Source organism: Notamacropus eugenii, chromosome 1, assembly GCF_028372415.1.
Source record: "Notamacropus eugenii isolate mMacEug1 chromosome 1, mMacEug1.pri_v2, whole genome shotgun sequence".
NCBI lineage: Eukaryota > Metazoa > Chordata > Mammalia > Diprotodontia > Macropodidae > Notamacropus > Notamacropus eugenii.
Window position 1 is genome coordinate 631,717,798 of NC_092872.1, and position 21,663 is coordinate 631,739,460.

General features: G+C 39.6%; 1 protein-coding gene across 2 annotated transcripts in view; it reads right to left on the minus strand.

The window, feature by feature from the left end:
* The window catches only part of TGFA (transforming growth factor alpha), a 128,423-nt gene that overhangs the window by 62,598 nt on the left and 44,162 nt on the right, over positions 1–21,663 (minus strand). For both annotated transcript variants that reach the window (XM_072635292.1, XM_072635291.1), the window contains exon 2: positions 14,886–14,939. In XM_072635292.1, coding sequence (XP_072491393.1) covers positions 14,886–14,939 — 54 coding nt within the window. The remainder of the gene's footprint in view (positions 1–14,885; positions 14,940–21,663) is intronic.

The window sequence follows — 21,663 nt, forward strand, 5'->3', positions numbered from 1 at the left end:
ACCCTTGCTATCTCCTCATCTTGAGGCAATTTCTGTCACTCAACCCATTTTGTCATTAGCTAAGTGTGGACCTTTATTCACCACCAGGCTGGAATATTGTAATAGTCTCCTATCAGGTCTTCCTGCTTATCCCCTACTTCTTAGTCAGTAATGGCCATTTATTAGGTGCCCACTATGTGCGAAGGACTATGGTAAGCACTGAAGAAACAGAAGGGCAAAAATGCCCCCAGCTCTCAAGGAGTTTACATTCTAATAGGGGACATGATATGAAAGAGCTATATACATGCAAAACATACTGGGCACCCCTCAAAAGAATGGCAGTAACATCGAGGGGAGGGCAACTGGGAAAGGCAGGTCTTGGTCATGTAGGCTGAAGACTGCCTGTACTTGAAACGACTGGATGTCAAGCATTCTTCTTCACCTCCATGAAAAGACATGTATGCGTATAGTTTAGGTACCACCTTTTGCTTAAATGTTCAACAATAGAGTAGAAACACACTAGCATTTAAAAATGTGGCATTAATTCAAACAATCACGTCCTCCAAAAGACAAAGTCATAGACTGAGTAGATGAGTATGAGTGAGAATCACTCACAAAGTTCTGCAACCCAAGCTAATATATAAAAACTCAGCCTACTGCAGTTTATTTTATTTCATTGGAGCTAGGGGAGGGGGGATAAGATCTATGATTTCATCAGTGAAAGAGACTCCTAATATAGAACTTCCCTCTCCCATATATGTATGTATATACACAGATATATATGTATAAATACATACACATGCGTGTACATCTACATATATGTATATATACACATACATGTGTATGTGAGCCTATATGTGTGTACACACACATGTAAAATAATCCCCATTCTCGAGGTGTTTACGTTTATATTCTCGCTATCTCTCCTTTTTTCTATATATGATGAGTATTTATACGTATATAAATACATATCCTTATTCCCCGCTTCTGGTACTAAGAATTAATGCCTCTAGGAAGCCGTTGGGTATTAAAAAGCTTCCTGCTGCATCAGCCTCAGTGGTGAAATGAAGCAAAAGCTGTGTGAAGTTGCCCAAGCCCGTAGGGAAGTCATGCTGCAACCTTCAGGTCAGGAAACCAAAGAGAGGCAAGAGGTGAACTTCTAAACCAAGTTAGAAACCTGCTGTACATACATATCCTTGAACTCAGAGAATCTGTGACAATATGCTTAGGTCGACACTTCACAGATCTGTGAATTCAGTCCCAGTCTTTGTTCTGAGCTACAGTGGCCCCATCACCAACTGGCTTTTTGTCACTTCAAATGGGAAGTCCTGTCGGCATCTCAAACTCAACATGTCCAAAACAGAACTTATGATCTTTCTCCCCAACTCTTCCCTCTTCCCAACTTCTATGTTACTAAGAGACTTTTCCAGTTACCCAGGCTCCCAACCTCATCACCAATCTAAACTTCTTACTCTCTTTTATCCAATACATATAATCCACTGTGCCAAATCTTGTTTTTACCTTTACAGAATAAATATACAAAAGCACATACACACATATACACACATATATGTATATACTTATATATATGCTGTGTGTACATGTATGTGGCAACCAGGTGGTGCAGTGGATACAGTACCAGGCCTGCAGTCAGAAAGATCTGAGTTCAAATCCAGTCTCTGATATTTACTAGCTGTGTGGCCCTGGGCAAGTCACTTAATCTGGTTAGCTTCAGTTTCCTCATCTGTGAAATGAGCTGGAGAAGGAAATGGCAAACTATTCCAGTATCTTTGACAAGAAAACCCCAAATGGGGTCACAAAGAGTTAGACACAACTGAACTATACACATACGTACATACAATATATATATATACACACACACACACATACATGCACTATATATCTAATATACATGTATGTATGCATAAATATTACATATTATGTGTGTATATGGATGTATATGCACATATGCATGTCCACACACACACAAACATATATACATGTTTGTCCGTGTGTAGACAGATAGATTTTACTCGTCCACGCTTCTCTTCACTCATACAGCTGTAAGTGTCATTCAGGCCCCCTTCACTTCTCACCTGGACCACTGCCATAGCCTTCTCACTGATCTCCTTGCCTCAAATCTCTCCCCTACGTCAATCCATCTTCTCTCCACTCGATTGCAAAGGTGATTTTTCTAAAGCACAGGTTGGACCCCACCAGCCTCCTGCTTGGCAAGTTCCCAACATTCACTATTGCCTCCAGGATCAAATATGAACTCTTCTGTTTTATGCTTACAGATTTTCATAACCTGGCCCTTTTCCATCTTTTCTAGTCTTCTCATACTTCACTCCCTTCCACTCACTCTATGATTCGGCAGTACAGGTAGACCTGCAGTTCCTCGAACAGGACACATCATGCACCATATCTGCACCTTTCTCCAGGTGGTCCCCCACACCGGGAGTACTCTCCTTCCTGACCCCCTCATCTCTGCGTCTTGGTTCCCTGGCTTCCTGAAAGACTGAGTTCCAATCCTACCCCTGCAAGAGGCCTTTCCTTCTCTAATTACCTTCTGTCAGTGGATCTTATTATTTACCTGCTGTCTTTCCCAGGTCCAGTGCCACCAGCTTCTCAAAGAAGACTTAAGGGGCACTTAGCAATCTTCAGATATAAAGGACTATAAGGTAAAGGCTCTTGAGACACATTTTGCTACATGCCAGTGGGAAGAACTAGGAATGATGGGTAAAAGTCGCAAAGAGGCACATTTGGGTCGCTTAAAAGCTAGTGGACTGGCTCTCACTGGGGGGTCTTCAAGCAGTGGCTGGTTTATAATTTATTATTCTCCATTATTTACACTATTTGTTATTCCTTATTGCCCTGTGCACATAAAACTCAATCCCCCAAGTCCCCTTTGCACCGGCCATCTCACATGCTCAGAATGCACTCTCTCCTGGAGGGCCTCTTCTTTTCAGTCCTCTTAAGCACCAAACTCTGCACAAAGCCTTTCCTGATCTCTCCAACTAGCAGTGCCCTACCTTATCTTGTATTTAACTACTTTCTCTATTTTGTATTTGTACTTATAGTCTCTCCTGTTAGAACACAACCTTTTCACCAGTTTGTACTTGAACCCCCAGGTCCAGGCATGTGGGCACTTAGTTGTCTGATTCCTTTGGGGTGTAGGTTAGCCTAGATGGCTGCTGAAGTTCTTTCCAACTCTCAAATTGTGTGATTCTGCCCTGAGAAATAGTGGGTTCCCCTTGCTAGAGGTCCTGAAGAAACATCTACTCAACTGTTTGCTACACTTAGAGGGCATTCTTATTCAGGTGAAGATAAGACTAGATTACTTCTGGGGTCCCTTCTGATCCTGAGACTGTATATCCTCATTGCCTCCTGAAGCAGCCCACTTTGCTTTTGGACAATTCTAACTATTAGAAAGTTTTTTTTTTTTCCTGAGATCTCATGAATCCTGGAAATTCAGGTAAAGAAAATTGTTTTCATCTATTCCTCAATACTACCGGGCTCAAGTTTCAGAGAAACGCTCAGGACACAGAAGAAGTGCTGTTATCTCAGATAAAACAACTTTGCTTTTGGTTCTTGGGGGAAGGCGTCAAACACAGCTTTTTTAGAACTCACCTTCCTTTTCACCTTTGCTGAGGAAGACCTTAAGACATTATCTCAGTTGAAAGAAAAAGAAAAGTATAATTAAAAAATTCCTAATTTCCAGCTCTAGCTTAATAATGGTTATAACCATTCACAGATTTGTCCTGCTGGGCTGGGGCCTAGAAAAAGTCAAGAGCTAAGGACATCCTTTCTATGGAAACCCAGAGGAACCAAACGTTCAAGTTATCAGTTCCTCTCAGATCACTGACACCTTTATTGCTAAGTATCGAGCAATAAAAACCCAGGTAACTGGACCAACATTTAAGAGATGTAGGCTTGATGACAATGACAGCATCTAATGACTTACAGTCTACAGAGTACTTTGCACCTCACAATAGCTCTGTGTGAAGTACAGAACCAGGTGTCATTCTCCTTTTACAGGGGAGGAAATGGAGGCTGCTCAGGGATGTTAAATCACTTGCTCAAGGTTACACCATGGTGGAACCGGGACTATAACGCTGCTCTCCTAACTATGAATCCAGTGATCCTTCCTTTCACTGAGCTGCCTCTTCACCGCTGATGCATCTTTTATAAGCTGAAGAGATTTTTATGTTACCTAATGAAATAAAATGACTGTAGTCTTTTTCTGGGTTCCTGTAGTGGAAAAAGTACTTGTTTTAAGAGGCAGATCAACTAGTTTCAACTCCTAACCCCAAACTATGGGTGTGACCCTGAGCACATTACTGAAACTCACTGTGCCTCAGTTTTCTCATTTATAAAACCCAAATTATCCTAGATGACATCTAAGTTGCCCTTTGCAAAATCCCATTCCCCCCTCTACCCATCTCTAGCCCCCGACTTGATTTGACCTTACCTTGTAGGAAATATCAATGGATCAGGATTTCTTTAAGGTCCATGAAAGACTGGCAGCTTTCAGAGTGTTTCAACAGCTTTAACCTTCTTGACTTTTAGTCGAGAGCTGCCTCTTGCTCTGAGCAGGTTAGAGTCGAGGGTAGTGTAAAGGAGAGGGTGGAGCAAGTATTCTGTTCAACCTGGACCTCCTGTCTTAGGGAACCAGGAAATACCCAACAGAAGTGGACCATGACACTCTTATATATAGGGAGGACATCATAATAACAATTGCTAGTGCTTATATAGTGCTATAAGAATTGCAAAGCACTTTAGATGTTATCTCATTTGGTTTTGGAAATATACAAAATTGAGTACTGGGAATGTTTAGCCTAGAGAAGATATATATGATGCCTATCTCCAAGTAATGTCAGGAATGTCAGGGAGAAGGGTTAGACTCCTTCTCCTCTGGCTAAAGGGGGAAGAGCTAGGAGTAAAGGGTCAAAGTATAGGGAGACAGATTTCAGGTAACCTTCCTAACAATTAGACCTTCCTGAAAATTGAAAAGCTCCTTCTGGTAGATAGTGAGACTTCCCCTCACTTGAAATATTCAAGCAAAGGCTGGATGATCAACTGTTGGGAATTCTGCACAGTGATGAGTTGGAATAGATGGCTTCAGAGATAGCCAGGCGAAGTGGAAAGATTGCTAAGTTTGGAGTCAGGAAACCTGGATTCCAGCTCTGTCTCTTACTACCAGTAGGCCCCTACCAAGATGGAGGAGTTGGACTAGGTAACCTCCAAGATCCCTACCAGTCCTCAATATTATAATCCCATGACTTGGAATGGATTCTCAGCTATGTTGATATAGCAGAGCTCCCTCATGAACCATATATTTAGGACTAGAAGGGAACTGGAAGATCATGCAGAAAGCAGAACCAAGGCCCAGAAAGGGAAAGGGACTTGCCCCCTGCTTCCTCTACAGTAGAGGAGGCTTTTGAAGTCACTAAATGAAATATTCTTGCTCCTGCACCAAGCTGTAAGGGAATATACTTGGCTGGACAGGCTTTCTCTTAGCACCTAAAAAGAAAGTATTTGTTGTTGTTCAGTTGTGTCCAATTCTTCAGGACCCCATTTGGGGTTTTCTTGGCAAGGAGACTGGAGTGGTTTGCCATTGCCTTCTCTACAGATGAGGAAACTGAAGTAAACATGCCAAAGTGACTCGCCCAGGATCACACAGCTTATAAGTGCCTGAGGTCAGATTTGAACTTAGGAAGATGAGTCTTCTTGATTTTACCCTCAGCGCTCTATCCACTATGGCACCACCCAGCTGCCCCCAAAAGTATACCCAGTATTGTTGGTAAAGTCACCAAGTACTGACAGCATAGTATATGGAAAGATCTGGATTTGGAATCAGGAGACTCAGGCTTGAAGAACTGCTCTGACATTTTGAACATCCAGATGTGTAATACATTTAAACTTCTCTGAGCCTCAGTTTCCTCATCTGCAAAATGGGGATAATATTGTTATGGCAGAAATACTTTGCAAACCCTAAGGAGCTATAAAAATATGATCTGCCCTTACAGTTACTTGAAACATCATGTGGTTTTAAAGTTGGAAAGGATGTTGGAGATTGTCCAGACCAAACACCTTCATTTTCTCGATGAAAATGAGGTATGGAGTAGCAAAGTGACCTCCCCTTAAGTCATTTATGATCTTTGATCTCCTTGCCATTAGCTTATCTTTTTTATGGTAGAGACCTGCCTAAACTTTCTACAAATTGGAAAACAAACAGATTATCAAGCAAATTGTAAATCTAATCAGCCATTTGCAGACAAGGGCACGAAACTCTTTTTTAAAAGAGTAAGGGGGGAAAAGAGAGTCATGTTCCTTTTCATGTATTTATAAGAATAATAATCTCCTCTGTGTTCTGAACCAGAATCATAGAAAGTCAGAAAGGGACCTCAGAGGCTATCTAACTCAGTGGTTCTCAAAATGTGGTCCAGTGAACCCCTAGAGTCCCTAGGGCAATCTGAAAAGTCAAAACTTTTCATAATAATACTAAGATGTTTTAATTTCTAATATGGCGAATATCAACAGATATAACACACATTCACAATTTTTGAGAAGGGATCCTCATAAATAATTTTAAGACTATAACGTAGTCCTGAGACCAAAAAGTTAGAAGAACCACTGATCTCATCCAACCTACACTAGAAAAGTCCATTTGCCACAGTCCTGACAAGGAACGCCTCCAATGAAGGTGAGCCCAAAGCTGGTTTACCTTTGGGAGGTGACACCTCCCAAAACAGCTCATTCCACTTTGGGATATCTCTAATTGTTAGGGGATTATTTCTATTATTTAGGCCAAATCTGCCTTGGCAAATTCCAACTGCTGACCTAGACTCTGACCTCATGGGCCACGTTGACACGACCTCATCACAAGGCAGTCCCTCACATTCTGGAAGAGAGCTATCAAACTAACCCTACTCTTCTCCCATTTTGCTACTATCAAATAACAGAAATGTAGTCGAAACACAGTCCTTATCTCCACATCCATTATACAACAATGACCCTTGTTATAGCTCTCCCTTAAATTAAGTGGAATAAATCAAGATAGAAATTCTAATCTCTCTTGGTCTATTTGTTCACAAGATGGAGATGGTTAGATGACAATTTGGTGGATTCTTAGAGGCAGCTAGGTGGTACAGTGGATAGGGTATAGGTCTTGGGATCAGAGTCTTGAAGACCTCTGACACTAACTAGCTGTGTGACCCTGGACAAGTCATTTTATTGCTGCCCACTTCAGCTTCCTCATCTGTAAAATGGGAGTTATAATAACCCCTACCTCCCAGGACTGTAGTGAGGATCAAATGAGAAAATGTTACTCTGTAAATGCTTTGCAAACCTTTATAAGTGCATTATAAATGGTAGGTATTATTATTTTATTATTATCATTATATCATAACTAGGGGAAAAAACCTAATCAACCAGTGTTGAACAATGAATCTCCATAGCATTGATGGACATCTCTAAACCAATGCTCATTGGTTTCAATCAATGACTTGACAACCTAATGGCACAATCAAATTTTTAAATAAAAAATAAAAGTTAACATTTAAAAAAGCAACTTAAGGGTTAAAAGCTTTTGTATTCATTATTTTGTTTCATCATCGCAATAATTCTGTGATTGCTATGAGGTATCATTAGTCCAACTTTGTAAGAAAAGGAAACTGAGGTTGATCAGAGGTAAAGAGACATGCCTTATACTCAGTCAGATAGTTAAGTATCAGAGGCAAGATTTGAATCCAGATCTCTCCAGACCCCAAGTTCAGTTCTCTTTCCATTACAACATTCTGCCTCCAGGGCAACAGAGAACACAAAGCTGGGAGAGGTAGTTAACATATTGCATACCAGAACAACCAGTCAACAAGACCTTGACAGACTAAAACAATGGACCCAGACTAAGATGATGAAGATGTATAAGAATAAAGGTAAATTCTTGCCAAGAAGGTCCAAAAATCATCCACAGCAATGCACAATGGGGTGTGGAAGTGGTGGAATGTGGATCAACCACAATTCAGATGAAAAGATTCAGGGGTTTGGATGCTTATAAGCTCAGTAGGAGCTACAAGTCTGATTAGGCTGGCGGGGGAGGAGGGGAAGAGCTAACATCATATTAGGCAGCACTACTAGAAATAAGGTGTCTAAATTCCAAAAGACTCCTAATGGAAAAAGCTATGCACAGCCAGAGAAAGAACTATGGAGTTTGAATGCATATCAAAGCATACTATTTTCACTTTTTTTTCCTTTCTCATGGTTTTCCCTTTTTGTTCTGCTTTATTTTTCACAACATGTCTAATGTAGAAACATGTTTAATATGATTGTACATATACAGCCTATATCAGATTGCTTGCCATCTTGGGGAGGAGAAAAGGAGAAAAAAAATTTGGAACTCTAAATCTTATAATAGTGAATGTTGAAAACTAAAATAAATAAGTAAACTAAAAATTAAAAAATAAATAGGGTATCTAGATTAAATGTGGTAATAATGTGTTACATTTTTGTGCAGGTCAGATCACATCTGGGCTATTGTTTTGAGATCTGTAGGCTATAGGTTAATAAGAATGCCAATAATGCTGGAGAGAATTCAGCATAGGGTAGATCAAGAGGGGTCAGGAAATCCCATCACACAAAGATCCAAAGAAACTGGGAATGGTTAATTTAGAGAAGAGAAGGTTTGGGGGAGATCTGATTTTTGTCTCCCACTTTTTATAGAGAAAGATGTCATCTGAAAGAGGGATCAGACTTCATTCGACTAGGACCCAAAAGGCTGAACTAGGATCAATGACATAAGTTATAGAGATTTTAAGTGAATAGAAGGAAGGATTTCTAATAATTAGAGTGGTACAAAAATGAAACACTCTGCCTTGTTAGCAGTAAACTCTCTGTCACTGAAAGTATTATAGCAAAAACCAGATGACAATTTGTTAGAGATGCCATACAACAGATTTAGGGGTAGGAAGTTAATCTAGCTGACCTCAAAGGCTCCTTTCCACTCTTAGATTAAAGATTTATGTCAGAAGGTTTTTATAAGGCATTTATTCAACTGATAATTTTTGCCTTCATGACTTTGAAAGTAATTAGTTCCTCTCCACAAAGGAATGCTTATTATGCTTAGCTCAGTCCTTAGATAAGGACTAGATAATGAAGGGTCTAAATCAGGGTTCTTAATGTTTCTGTATCATAGACCCCCTTTAATAGTCTAGTAAAGCCTATGGACCTCTTCTCAGAATAATGTTTTTAAATACATAAAATTAAATACATAGAATTACAAAAGAAACCAATTATATTGCAAAACAGTTAACAGTAGTTTTGCCCTGCATTAATGTGACAACCCGGACAGTTAATAATGCTGACCCTTCCCAGATAAGTAAACCCAGAGCAGTTGCACATGGATTGTACTCTTCGTCCACACTATAATATATAACCTTCAAAATAAAATTGCTGCTGCTAAATGATATTTAAAAACTACTTGTCCCATAAAATGTAAGAAAAATGAATCTTATAACATGTATCGATATTATGTCTTTTTTCCTCAAACCTACCCCCTCTCCTGCCATCAATTTCATTACAAGGAGACTTTATACATCTTAGTTAGCATAGCAAGGACATGAAGATATCCTAAATGCAGATTTTGTTTTTCAGAAAAACCAAAACCAAAACAAACAAAAAAAAATGAATACCAAACAAAAGAGTAAATATTAAAGAGTGAACTTGCTGTCTAATTTCCATAAGATCCAAACTGATAATGTGAAAAACTAGTAAAAATTGTGTAAACAAACACTACCAGAAAAATCTCCTCTATGGGCCCCAGTTAATACGTATTGTAAGCCAATGACTCCAGCAAGTCTCTTGAGTTTTCTGTGTCTTAGTTTTATCATCCATAAAGTAGAACTAAAATAGCACTTATTTCATGGGGTTATTGTAAAGATCAAATAAAAAATGTATATAAAATGTTTTGCAAACAAAGCACTATTAATAGAAAGGTAGGCTATAATTATGATATTACTATGTAACTTGTGACCCTTTTATAAGACGTTCCTCTTATCTGTGCCTATGAGATTCCCCAAATATAAAGTATGGGAGTAAGATTGAAAGGATTCATGAGTTTGGAGAAAAAGAAACATATGGACCGTTCTGTCCCTTGCTGCTTCTATTTTGGGTTGACTGCAATGAGTTTTTGAATCATATTTTGAAATTTATTTTGAATCATAGAATATTAGAGATGGGGAAGGGGGACCCTTATAGATCCACCCAGTTGCTAGTGTTTGCCCAGCAAAATTTCCTATTTACTTCTTATGGGCATGTGCTATTTCCTGCAATAGAATATCATCTCCTTGAGGAATCATTGCCTTATGACTCGGTAGAAGCACTTAGAACAGCATCAGACACATACTAGGTGCATAAAGTGAACATTTATTGTTTATTGAGTGATCTAATCCAATCCCTTTATTTTCTGGATAAGGAAATTAAGTCCCAAGGAACCTAAATTCACATATAGCTGTCCTAAGTCTCAGGCCAGTGTTTGATTATTTTTGTTTTCCACTACAAAGCACTTCTTTCTTGCAAAGAGCTGTTGATCTGGCATCAACAACATAGAACATCAGATTGGGAATCAGAACTCCTGGGTTGGAATCTTGACTTACTCCTCTCTTGCTTGATCCTGATTAAATCTTTTCCTCTTTGAGCCTCAGTTTTCCTCTCTGTAAAATCAGGGGGCTGGACTAAATGTCCCTGAGGTTCCTTCTCTTACTAAAATTCTATGCAGCTAAAACCTATTCCTTCATTATGAGAAAATGTAAGGAAAACATTCCTTTTATAATTGCAATAGAGATTTGAGAAACTTCCCCTTTCTCTAGGCAGCCCTTCTCTACTGCCCACCTTGCCCAGCCCCCTAAAGCTTTTTTTAAAAAAGTAGTTTCATCCTCCAGATGCAGCCTGCCAAGTTTCTTGCATATTGTGCTTTATTCCCAGATTTGGAGCAGGTGAACCATGTACCTGGGTAGGGCACGTGAGTCTTCTAATTTTAGAATGACTTCAGCTCATTTCTTTGTCCCTAGACAATGGAATGGGGAAGAGCCTTATGGTTCTAAAAAGCTTTTGTTGAGCAAGATGCCCAATAAACAGAGGACTTGCTGGCTGACCCATATTCTTCTAATTTCCAAACAAGTATAACCTCCAAAGAGGTTTTTCCTGATTCCTGTTCTCCTTTTAACAAAGTCAATTGATTTCGTCAGGTCCCATCAGGGACCTTGTTCCCATCTCCTCCACTACCACCAAGATAATTAAAGATCGAAATGTCAATGAAAAATCATGCTCAGTAATTTCTTTGGCTCTTTTCAGCAGCTACTTTAAAAAAGAAAAACAAAAAAGCTTGTGGAAAATTAATCAAGCCGTTCAAGAGCTCCCCAGTTGGAGCTGTGTGTCACTAGATTTTGTGGGGGTTGGGGGAAGGTGAGAGGGGACACTTTTTTAGGCAGACCTCTGCCCAGAGCATACCACCAAGCAGAATGGAGTGTCATCTCTTAGGCCCTTGACCACACCCCCTCTCAATCATTATGCTTAGGCTTATTAAAATAAGAGAAACAGCCCAGCAGCCTGCGAGCTATGTAATGTTCCTGTGGCTTAGGCAAGCATCAGCCTAACATCTTTGTAATCATGGTGCATTCTGTCCTTCCCTTTTAAGAGATAGGGAAGAATACATAGTAGGGAGGGATCATTTGATATTCTTGGGCACTGCACCCCCCCACCCCATCCTCATGGTGGTGTTTCCCTTCATATCGGTATAGTAGATGTAGTCAAAGAACCCAGACTCAAGCACTGGTTATCACTTTCTGCCCTAGGTACCTTAAAGAAGCAACTGAATCTCTCTGGGCCTCAATTTCCTCATCTATAAAATAAGAGGATTGAATTCAATGATACCTAAGATTCCTTTCACCTCTCAATTGATAATCCCCATGTTCCTTCAAAATCAGCAACCCCTCCAAACCCCCTCCCCCAAAAAAACCCCTCACATACACACCCAGAAATGACTTTCTGCACTAAACACCATGACCTTGTTTCTTTCCCTGAATCACCTTATCATCCATATACAGTTATCAGCACTTGATTTAGGGGATCTGCAGCTGTAAGAAGCCATAGAGACCACCTGGCCCATAGCCCTCATGGGATGGCATGATGAAACTGGGAGCCAGTCAAGGCAATTTAGCAAGCATTTACCGAGCACCTTCTAGGTGCCAGGCATTGTGCTATAAGCAGACTGGCAAAAGACAGTCCTTGCCCTCAAGGAGGTTACGATCTAGTAGGAGAGACAACCCCAAAACAAACAACTTTATACAAATAAGATATGGATAGGATAAAATGATGGTAATCTTGGAGGGAAGGTCCAGAGAGGGGAAAGGATTTGCCTTGGGCCACACAGGCAGTTAAGGAGCAGAAGGAGGATTCAAACCCAGGTCGTCAGGCTCAAATCCAGGTTCTTTTCCTTTATGCCACATTACCTTTGAGTGTATATTATTATTTCTCTTTTTGGAAGCACAGCCTGTCTTCCCAGGTACACTGCGGACCATCTGAGGGAAGGAATCATGACTGAAATCTAGCTGAACCTCCTCTAGAGTCTAGCACTTAGAATCACTAAATTTTAGAGCATGTTCCAAGCAGACCCTTGGAAATCATCTAGGCTAACTCCTAACGGATGAGGACATTTCCAGAGAAATTAAATTACTCACCTGAAGATATACAGTGAATTAGAGCCAGAGCTGGGGCTAAACTTCAGACTTCCTGACTCCCAAGTCGGAGCCCTCTTTTTTTTTTTTTTTTTTTTTTTTACCCCATTACCTTTGCAGTACTTAGCAAGTATTAGCTGTGTGACCTTGGCATGTCATTCAACCCTCTTGCCTCGGTTTCCTCTTCTATAAAATAAGCTGGAGAAAGAAATGGCAAACCACTCCAGTATCTCTACCAAGAAAACCCCAAATGGGGTCATGAAGAGTCAGACATGACTGAAAACTACTAAATAACAACAATCGAGCAAGTACTTAGTAAATATTTGTTGATGAAGATGATTCCAGCTGCACCCATTCCTTCTTTGTAGGGTCTAAGTTGAATGACAGGCAGAAAGAACACAGCTGGAAGGGAAGGAATCTTGGGAGCATGGAGGTTTTGACAATGTATTATAAGAAATGCCACTGTGGATGACAAAACTGAAAAAGATGGCAGGGCCCTTGGATGTTACTTAGACTTTAATCATTACCTAAAATGGAATCTGCTTTACAACATTTCTGACTTCCCCCTGTAAATCTCCAGTGATGGAGAGCTCTCTCCCTCCTTTGGCAGTCCAGACTATCTGGGGGGAGTTCTCATGGTTAAGGAAGTTTTGATCTCTCTACGGAATGATGGCAGAGTATGTGATATTCTTTCCATGATGTCATCTGCAGAAGGTTAGGGTTGTACCCTGAATTCTAAATATTTATCACTAATTGCCAAAGGCAAGTCATGGATTTATCATTGAGCAATCTATCTAAATTCACTGTGACCCAGTTTCCACTCATGTCTCTTTTACTACTCTGTGGGTAAAGCAGCACTGCATTTCCTTTTATTCATCCTGAGACTACCTTCCTTCAAATAGTGTCCTAGGGTTTTAAGACTCTAGGAGTCCTTGAACAAGATGATGGCCAGAAAGATCTTTATAGCTTAGGAGGAATTTATAGGAGCTGGGGAACAGGAGGTAGAAACACAAGATAATGAATATTCTTTTGAACATCCTTCAGTTCAGTTGTTTTTCAGTCATGTCTGACTCTTCATGATTCCATTTGGGATTTTCTTGGCCAAGACACTGGAGTAGTTTGCCATTTTCTTCTCCAGCTCATTTGACAGATGAGGAAACTGAAGTAAACAGGGTTAGTTAAGTTACCTGCCCAGGGTCACACAGCTAACAAGTGTCTGAAGCCAGATTTGAACTCAAGAAGATGGGTTTTCCTGAGTCCAGGTCCAGAACTCTATACACTGAGCCACCTAGCTGCCCTACCTTATGCATAGTATGCCCTTAATAAATCCTAGTTGGATTGAATTAAATTATTCTTAAAGCAGAGTTTTTTTGACATGGGCCTATATTCCTCTCCTCACCCCCACTATCAACTTTTTAACTACATAAGAGGTGATAAAGGGGGAGGTGGGCAGGGAGGACTCTCTCTGGTTATGGAACTTCAAGGAGAGAACTCAAATCTTTTAATTCCCAAGACTCCAGTACAATCCCTCCACTGAAGTCCTCCTCTGGTACATCACCAAGGCTTAGGGTATACAGCTAGGTCTTATGTTAGTATTATCTTATTTTATTAGTATGAATAAAGAATCCCCTGAAATAGTCCTATTATTTGAATTCACACAGCATATTTTCATTGTGCTGGAACCAATGATCATATTTTACATATAACTTCATATCATTCTAATCTGAATAATGTAATCACCTTACAAGATTCCTTATTCATACTAATTGGGACCTAGCTTTATACGTTCAGTAAAAAATTTTGAATCTGTCTTTGGAGGACCAGACTTGCTGAATACAGAGAAGTATATCACCAGAGGGTTGACCATAAAAAAAAGGAAATTTTTTTTTCACCAAATAACATTCATAAAGGTCATCTACAAAGAAACTGAGGTTGCCGTCTACATTGATGGGGGAGAGATCAATGAAATAAAGTATCTTTGAAATACTAATCTAGTTAAATCACAGCACAGGATGGCCTTAGAGGACAACCATTGGACTTGAGAAGGAAAGAGAGAAATTAATCCTAGGAAGCAGTGGGGTGTTCAGAGTTCAGATCTGAGTTAGTTTGTAGGGAAAGGTTTCCTTTTCATTTCCTCCATGAACTGAACTTAATATGGAAGATTTAACAACTCACCACTCAAGGCAGATGTTGTGTTCTCCAAAGCCTGGCACACGGCTAATAAAATACCTAGAGAGAAAAGAAAGAAAAGGTAAGCAAGCAGCTCAAAACAAGGTCCAGTAAGCAAACTAAACAAAATATAACAATCTTAAAGGACGAAGTCTTCAGAAGCAAGCTTTTTAAATGGCAACTATATGGTAGTTTTAAGAAGCTGGGGAGGGGCAGCAAATAAAAAGAGCTAGTCTTTACATAGTGTTTTTTAGGTTTCCAAAGCACTTTACAAAAACTCCCTCATTTGATCATTGCAACAACTCTGGGAGGTAGGGACTATTATTATCCCCCTGTTATGGATGAGGAAACAAGCAAACAGAGGTTAAGTGACTTGCCCAGGGTCACAGAGCTAGTAAGTGTCTGAGGCTGGATTTGAACTCAGGTCTTCCCAATTCCAGGTCTAGCATTCTATACATTGTACCACCTAGCTGCCTAGAAACAAATGAGTAAGAGCTTGATATCAAAAGTGTTTTGGTCTTTTAAAACATCAACTATTATTACTATTCTCATACTGTTATAAGTTATAATTATCATCATCATCATAGTTCAATGGAATGAACCTTGGACTGAAGACCATGAAGATTTGGACTTGTCTTGGCTCTATCGTCATCTTGACAAGTTTCTTGAGTTGTTTTTTTTTTTTTTAAATCTGTAAAATGGAGATAATACACTTATCTCCCTGACAGGGCTGTGTCGTGAGAAAAGCACCCTGTAAAATTTAAAGTGCTATATAATTATTAATTCTATGAATTACTATTTGTAATTATTGATATGTCAAGGATCTTTGATTTGGTTGGTGCAGGTGCTCCCTCTGCTGAGGGAGATTGCAACTCCTTTGATGAAATGTCTATATGGATTGATATGTCTAAACAATTAACCAGCTTCTAGTCAACCTGGTGATGAGTCCATCTTGAGATAACAGATATTCTATCTATTTTTCAGTTATTTTTCAGTTGTGTCCAACTCTACATGACACCATTTGGGGTTTTCTTGGCAAATATACTGGAGTGGTTTGCCATTTCCTTCTGCAAATCATTTTACAGGTGAGGAAACTGAGGCAAACAGGATTATGTGACTTGCCTAGGATCACACAGCTAGTAAGTTTCTGAGGCCAGATTTGAACTAAGGTCCTCCTGACTCTAAGTCTAGCACTCTAAACACTGTACCATCTCACTGCCCCTATTTCTGGCACATAGTAAAGGCTTAACATAAATACTTGTTGACTTGATCTGTCAAACAAGGCAAGTGGAATAAACAACCTTTAAGGTTTTCTCTAGCTCCAAGTCTATGAGGCCCTGATCCTTCCAATAAGACACATCTCTATAGTTTGGTCTTTGAAGCTGCTAGAGCAGGAAGCTCACCACTTAGTGTTCGGCCTGGTGGTGAACCTTTTTTAATTTAGTCAGGCTAATGTTTGCAAGACGGTCATATAGTCCTGCCACTATAGGACTGGACTTGAAGCTTTCCTGAATTAGTAGATACTACTGTAGCCATTGCCTTAGAAGACCCCAGATCATCTCTACACCACAATCAGGCATCAGGGGAAGAATGTGGTAGATAATTAATATTAACCATGATAATGCAAAAAGTCTGAGTTGTATATGGGTTAAAACAATAAGTTCAATGGATGAATTTAAAGTGTTCAAAGAGAAATTCTACATTCTTATTCTAATTTCAATTAAAACAAAAACAGGTCCCTTTGCATATCACATTCTGGTGACCTTCCTTTTCTAACTTGGATACAAGAGGAAAAAAACTTAACTTGTAGGGACAGACTCAATTAGGCAGTCACGCTCACAATTTGCCCTTCCTTTTGTGAAATGACAAACACAGGGATGAGCAAACTGCAGATATTTCTAACAGGAGGCATTAGAATGACATCTGAACCAGCACGATGGGCTGTTAAACTCAGTCACCTGCAGAGAGCCTCCAAACTCCAGAACCAGATGCTTGCAAAATAAGCAAAGTGAGGTAATTGTGTACATGTTGAGCATTGCAAGGACTCATTCTGATCATGCAGTTACTTCTTGCTGTCTAAACATACTCTTCTTGTGCCAGTAAGCCACCTAATTTTGGCCATGGCTCTCAGAACTCAAGCAGATAGGATGACTTTGAAAAGGCTATTTTTGTAATCTGAGCACAAATGGTTAAAAGCAGGACATTCCTCCCCAGATCTGGGAAATCTCTTAATGGTTTAGGGCTGTCAATTGGAGGAAGTGTTCATGTTTTGACATTTGCTGGCACCTCCACAAATCACCCTGGAGGAAAGCCAGACTATGACCCATAATTATGTCAAAAGAAGATACAGCCTAACAGTGGAATGCTTGGCATACCTCCCTTGAGTGATTCTAATTGGCCTATTCATAGTTTCTCTTAGCACAAAAGAATAACCAACTCCCACCTCAACTCTTCCTCCCCATATTCTACATCAATGTGAGTACAACAAAGTGGAGTTCTGTGGTTCAAGGAGGGCATTTTTTTTTTAAGTTAAGAAAGAGGAAAGTCAGGAGCAAGAGAATATGAGATGCCAATATAAGAAATAAATCAATATAAGAAATTATACTTCCAGGCTCTGGTGATGCAATATAGAAATGTTGTAGGGTCAAGAAGCTAAGAACAAGTTGGGCATTCTGGTAGATTTCATCATGGTTTAGGTTCCTGACCTTAAGGCAAGTTACTTTACCCCTTCTGTTTCTTCATCTCTAAAGATGAGGATAATAATAGCTGCCTAACTCATAAAGGTGTCCCAGGAATTAATTAATGTTTGTAAAACCATTCAGTCCTGCAGATGAAAGGCACTGGGTTATTATTCATAATGCAAACAATATAAGAAGACTATTTCCTTGCATTCCCATAGAAAAGCAGCTACTTAATGATTCTGGCTTGACTTTGTAAGCCTTATTCGTGAGCCATGTCTGCTGAACTCCCTTTGGGAGTCTGGCCTCAGCTAAGACCACAGACTCAAGGCGAGACGCAAGGCTGGGGAAGAAGACCACCCCTGCCTATTGTGCCTTCCAGAGTGAGACCATAGGAACAAACAGAGAATAGAGGTCTAAGCATGTGGCATCAATTTCCTTAATAAAAACCATCTTGCCTTAGACTTCCTCTACTCTGCTTATGAGCTTGGTTTCCTTCCCTCCTAGGTAATTTACCACCACCAGACAAAGTGAGTTCTCCAGTAAGGAGATCTCGCTTCAAGACCAAGTGAGAAAATGGAGGCAGGTGTGTACCCATGCGAGCAACAGATCCCAAAACACAGGCCCAATATAGCAAATTAACAAACCACAATAAAATGTGGAATCTTCTCATCCAGGATGAGATCATAGTAATGTTATCTGTGTTTGTGTCATCCCTTTTCTGGACCACAGGTTTGGGAGCCTGTCTTGCCTAAGCTTCATATTCACTCCCAACAAGGAAAAGCTCTGCATACAATAATGTCTTTAATAAATGTCTGGTGAATAAACGAATAGATGAACTCCGCAGAATACCCAGGATACGAGGAGGTTTTATACTATGATAGGACTTAGAACTGGAAAGGAGATTTTAAAATTGTCTAGTCCAATGTGGCAGTATGTTTAATATAATTGTATATGTATAGCTTATATCAGATCACATGCCATCTTGGGGAAGAGAGAGGGGAGAAATTTAGAACTCAAAATCTCATAGAAATGAATGTTGAAAATTAAAAACAAATACACTAATAAATGAAAAAAAGAAGTAGGAAAATATAAATAAAATGCAAAGAAAGGATAATCCAAAAAACAATTATCTACTCCAATCCTTTTACAGACAAGGAAACTGAGGACTAGGTGAAATGATTTACCCAGAATAATACAGACTTTAAATGGCAGAGTCAAGATCAAACCCAGGCCCCCTTATTTTAAATCCAATGGGGACCTTGGTGTAACTGGACACTTTCCTACCATTACCTCCAACTTAATAACTATCACAAACAATTCTATAGTATTTTAATATTTACAAAAATGCTTTTCTTCTAAGTACTCTGTGAGGTGGATAGAACAAGGATTGTTCTTCCCTTTTACAGATGAAGAAACTTAAGGTTCACAGAGAAGAAGTGATTTTTATCATCATGAGATTTAGAGCTGGAAGAAATTGTAGAGGCCACTTAATTTGACCCTTTCCTTTTCAACATGGGGAAACTAAGGCCAAGAGAGGCAGTGACTTGCCTATAATCATAAAAAAAAGAAAAAAGGAAAGCTGGAATGTGAACTCCAAGTCTTGACTCTAAAGTCAGCTACTTATCCATTACATTACACAGTATTTATTTCTGGTCACAGGTGTAAAATGTATTGGAATTGGGATTCAAATCCATTTCTCCTAATTCTCCTAATTTCCTCTCTACTAGGCAGCCCTCTAGAACAAGATGAAGGGATAATGGGCAACAATGTTCCAAATTTCTAGATTAATATGTTATCCAATGTGTTCAAGTTAAGCTGGACTTTAGGGCAAATGTGGTTATCCAACAGTTGGACTTGGTAAAATACAAACTCTATGGTGTTTGAAAAAGCTCCTCTGTGAAACATGGTTCAGCCAATGACAAATATTACCCTGAAAATACATCTATTGAGAAAGGAAGTCTTGAGAATATGAAATTATATTGTCTTATTTAAGAAAGGAAAATCAGAAATAAAAACCTGAAATTATAATCCTGAATGAAAATGGAGTAAAGAATAGAAGGATATCTAGGTCTTCATTTCCTCCTCTGGAACCTGAAGGGTTTAGACTAGATATTTACCCTTCCTGTTCTACATCTTTGATCCCTGTAATCCACAGAACCTCACAATTTAAGAACAGTCAAAACAGCAGATGGTGAAAAGATCAAGGAAACATGTGCGGGATGGGGGTGCTCATAATCAGTACATGACCAACAATGACTTGAATACAAGAAGTAGCATCCAAGATATCACCAGGACACCACAGAGATGGGTCCGTTATGTAGCAACATGGATAGCCTGAGACCTGCACCATCATTGATGAAACATTCAAAGAACCAGAGGAAGGAGTCCAGTTTTTTTTTGGGGGGGGGGGTGGGAAGAACAAACCTCGGTAGAAGGTCTATGGAAAGCAAGGACGGTACTATGCTGATTAAATCATGGATCCACTGAAGTAATGAATACAGGTAATTTCTTATCTTATATATGGTTCATGCTCCAAAAGTTCATTTCCATATTGATTGTGTGGAAAAGAGAAGATTAGATGACCTCTAAGGACTCTTCTAGTTGGGACACTCTAGTATTCTATGACTTGCTAGTGGATTACACAGTACCTGAATGAAAACTGGAAACCACGTTGTCTGACTCTCAAGATGCACATCACTGCACTGCCTCTCCCCTATGAAAACAAATCCTACATAAGTCAGGAACTGCCTACACAACACAGAGGCATTTATTTTGTCATTCTAGCATTGGATAGAAATTTGTCTTGGTTCCTGGGTAAAAGAAACCAACATGTAGTAAGTACCTTCTTTATCCTGAGTGCTGCTAGCTAGGTGTAGGACATGATAGAGTTTAGCTAAGACTCAGTTCCTACCCTTTAGGAGTTTACTATGTGGTAAGGAGATACGATAAATCCAGAGAAACAGAGTAATGATGCCACTGAAGTCCATAAGAGCAAACAGACACAGTCCGTTCTATTGCAACGCTCGTTTTGCAAATGACTTTGTCCCGGTGCGACTGATAGATTAAGTCACCATTTGAGCATAACTCAAATTTTGAATTTGCTTATTCACACTTTCTTCGTTGAGAAACAACAAGAATGTCGAAAACCACCATTTCACAATGACTTGCATGCTACGCTCCTTCTGATGCGCACTCCACAAGAAAACTTCAGGTTTTCTTCAAGCAAGTGCCAAGTTTATTTAATATTTTCTAGTGTAGCAGGACTGTGGGATGAAGAAGGGTGACTGGTCCACAACCCATCTGAGGCCTAAAACTGCAGCTGTCAATGCTGTCGCTATTTATCCTGAACCATTGAACATGTATTAAATGGTGCTGCTATTTTATTAGGTTAATCTTTATTTTTTATGCATCACTGAGGAAGCTTTTGGGTACTGTGTCCCTTCACCCCATTTTTTCCTATAAGGTCTGTGGCTTTATTGCATGATTTCATACAATACGGTGCTTTTTGAAACTGTGTGCTTTGTTACAGCAGAACTGACTGTATTATACAAAGTTCAAGGTGAAGTTCTGAAGAAATCAGAAAAAATTTAAAAAGTCAACAAGGCTTTGTTGGGCACCTACTATGTGCCAGGCACTGTGCTTCACGGAGGAGGCAATACCTAATTTAGGTTTTAAAGAATAAGTGGAACAGTTAGGTGGCTCAGGGGATATAGCACTGACCCTGGAGTCAGGAGGACTTGAGTTCAAATGTGGCTTCGGACACTTGGCAATTACTAGCTATGTGACCCTGAGCAAGTCACTTAACCCCAATTGGCTCCAAAGAAAAAAAAAGAAAAACATGACAAAATCAAATGAGCAAAAAGAGGGGATCGGATAGAATTCCAAGTTAAGTCAACAAACATTAATTAAGTGCCCACTATATGCCAGGTACTATGCCAAGCAATGGTGATGCAAAAAAAAAAAAAAAAAGCAAGAGGCAATTCTTGCTCTCAAGAAAAGGATAATGGGTCAACAACTCTGCATCAACAGATAATGTCAGAGGAAAGGCACTAAGATTAAGGAGGACCGGGAGAGGCTTCTTGTAGAAAGACTTTAGGTGAGAC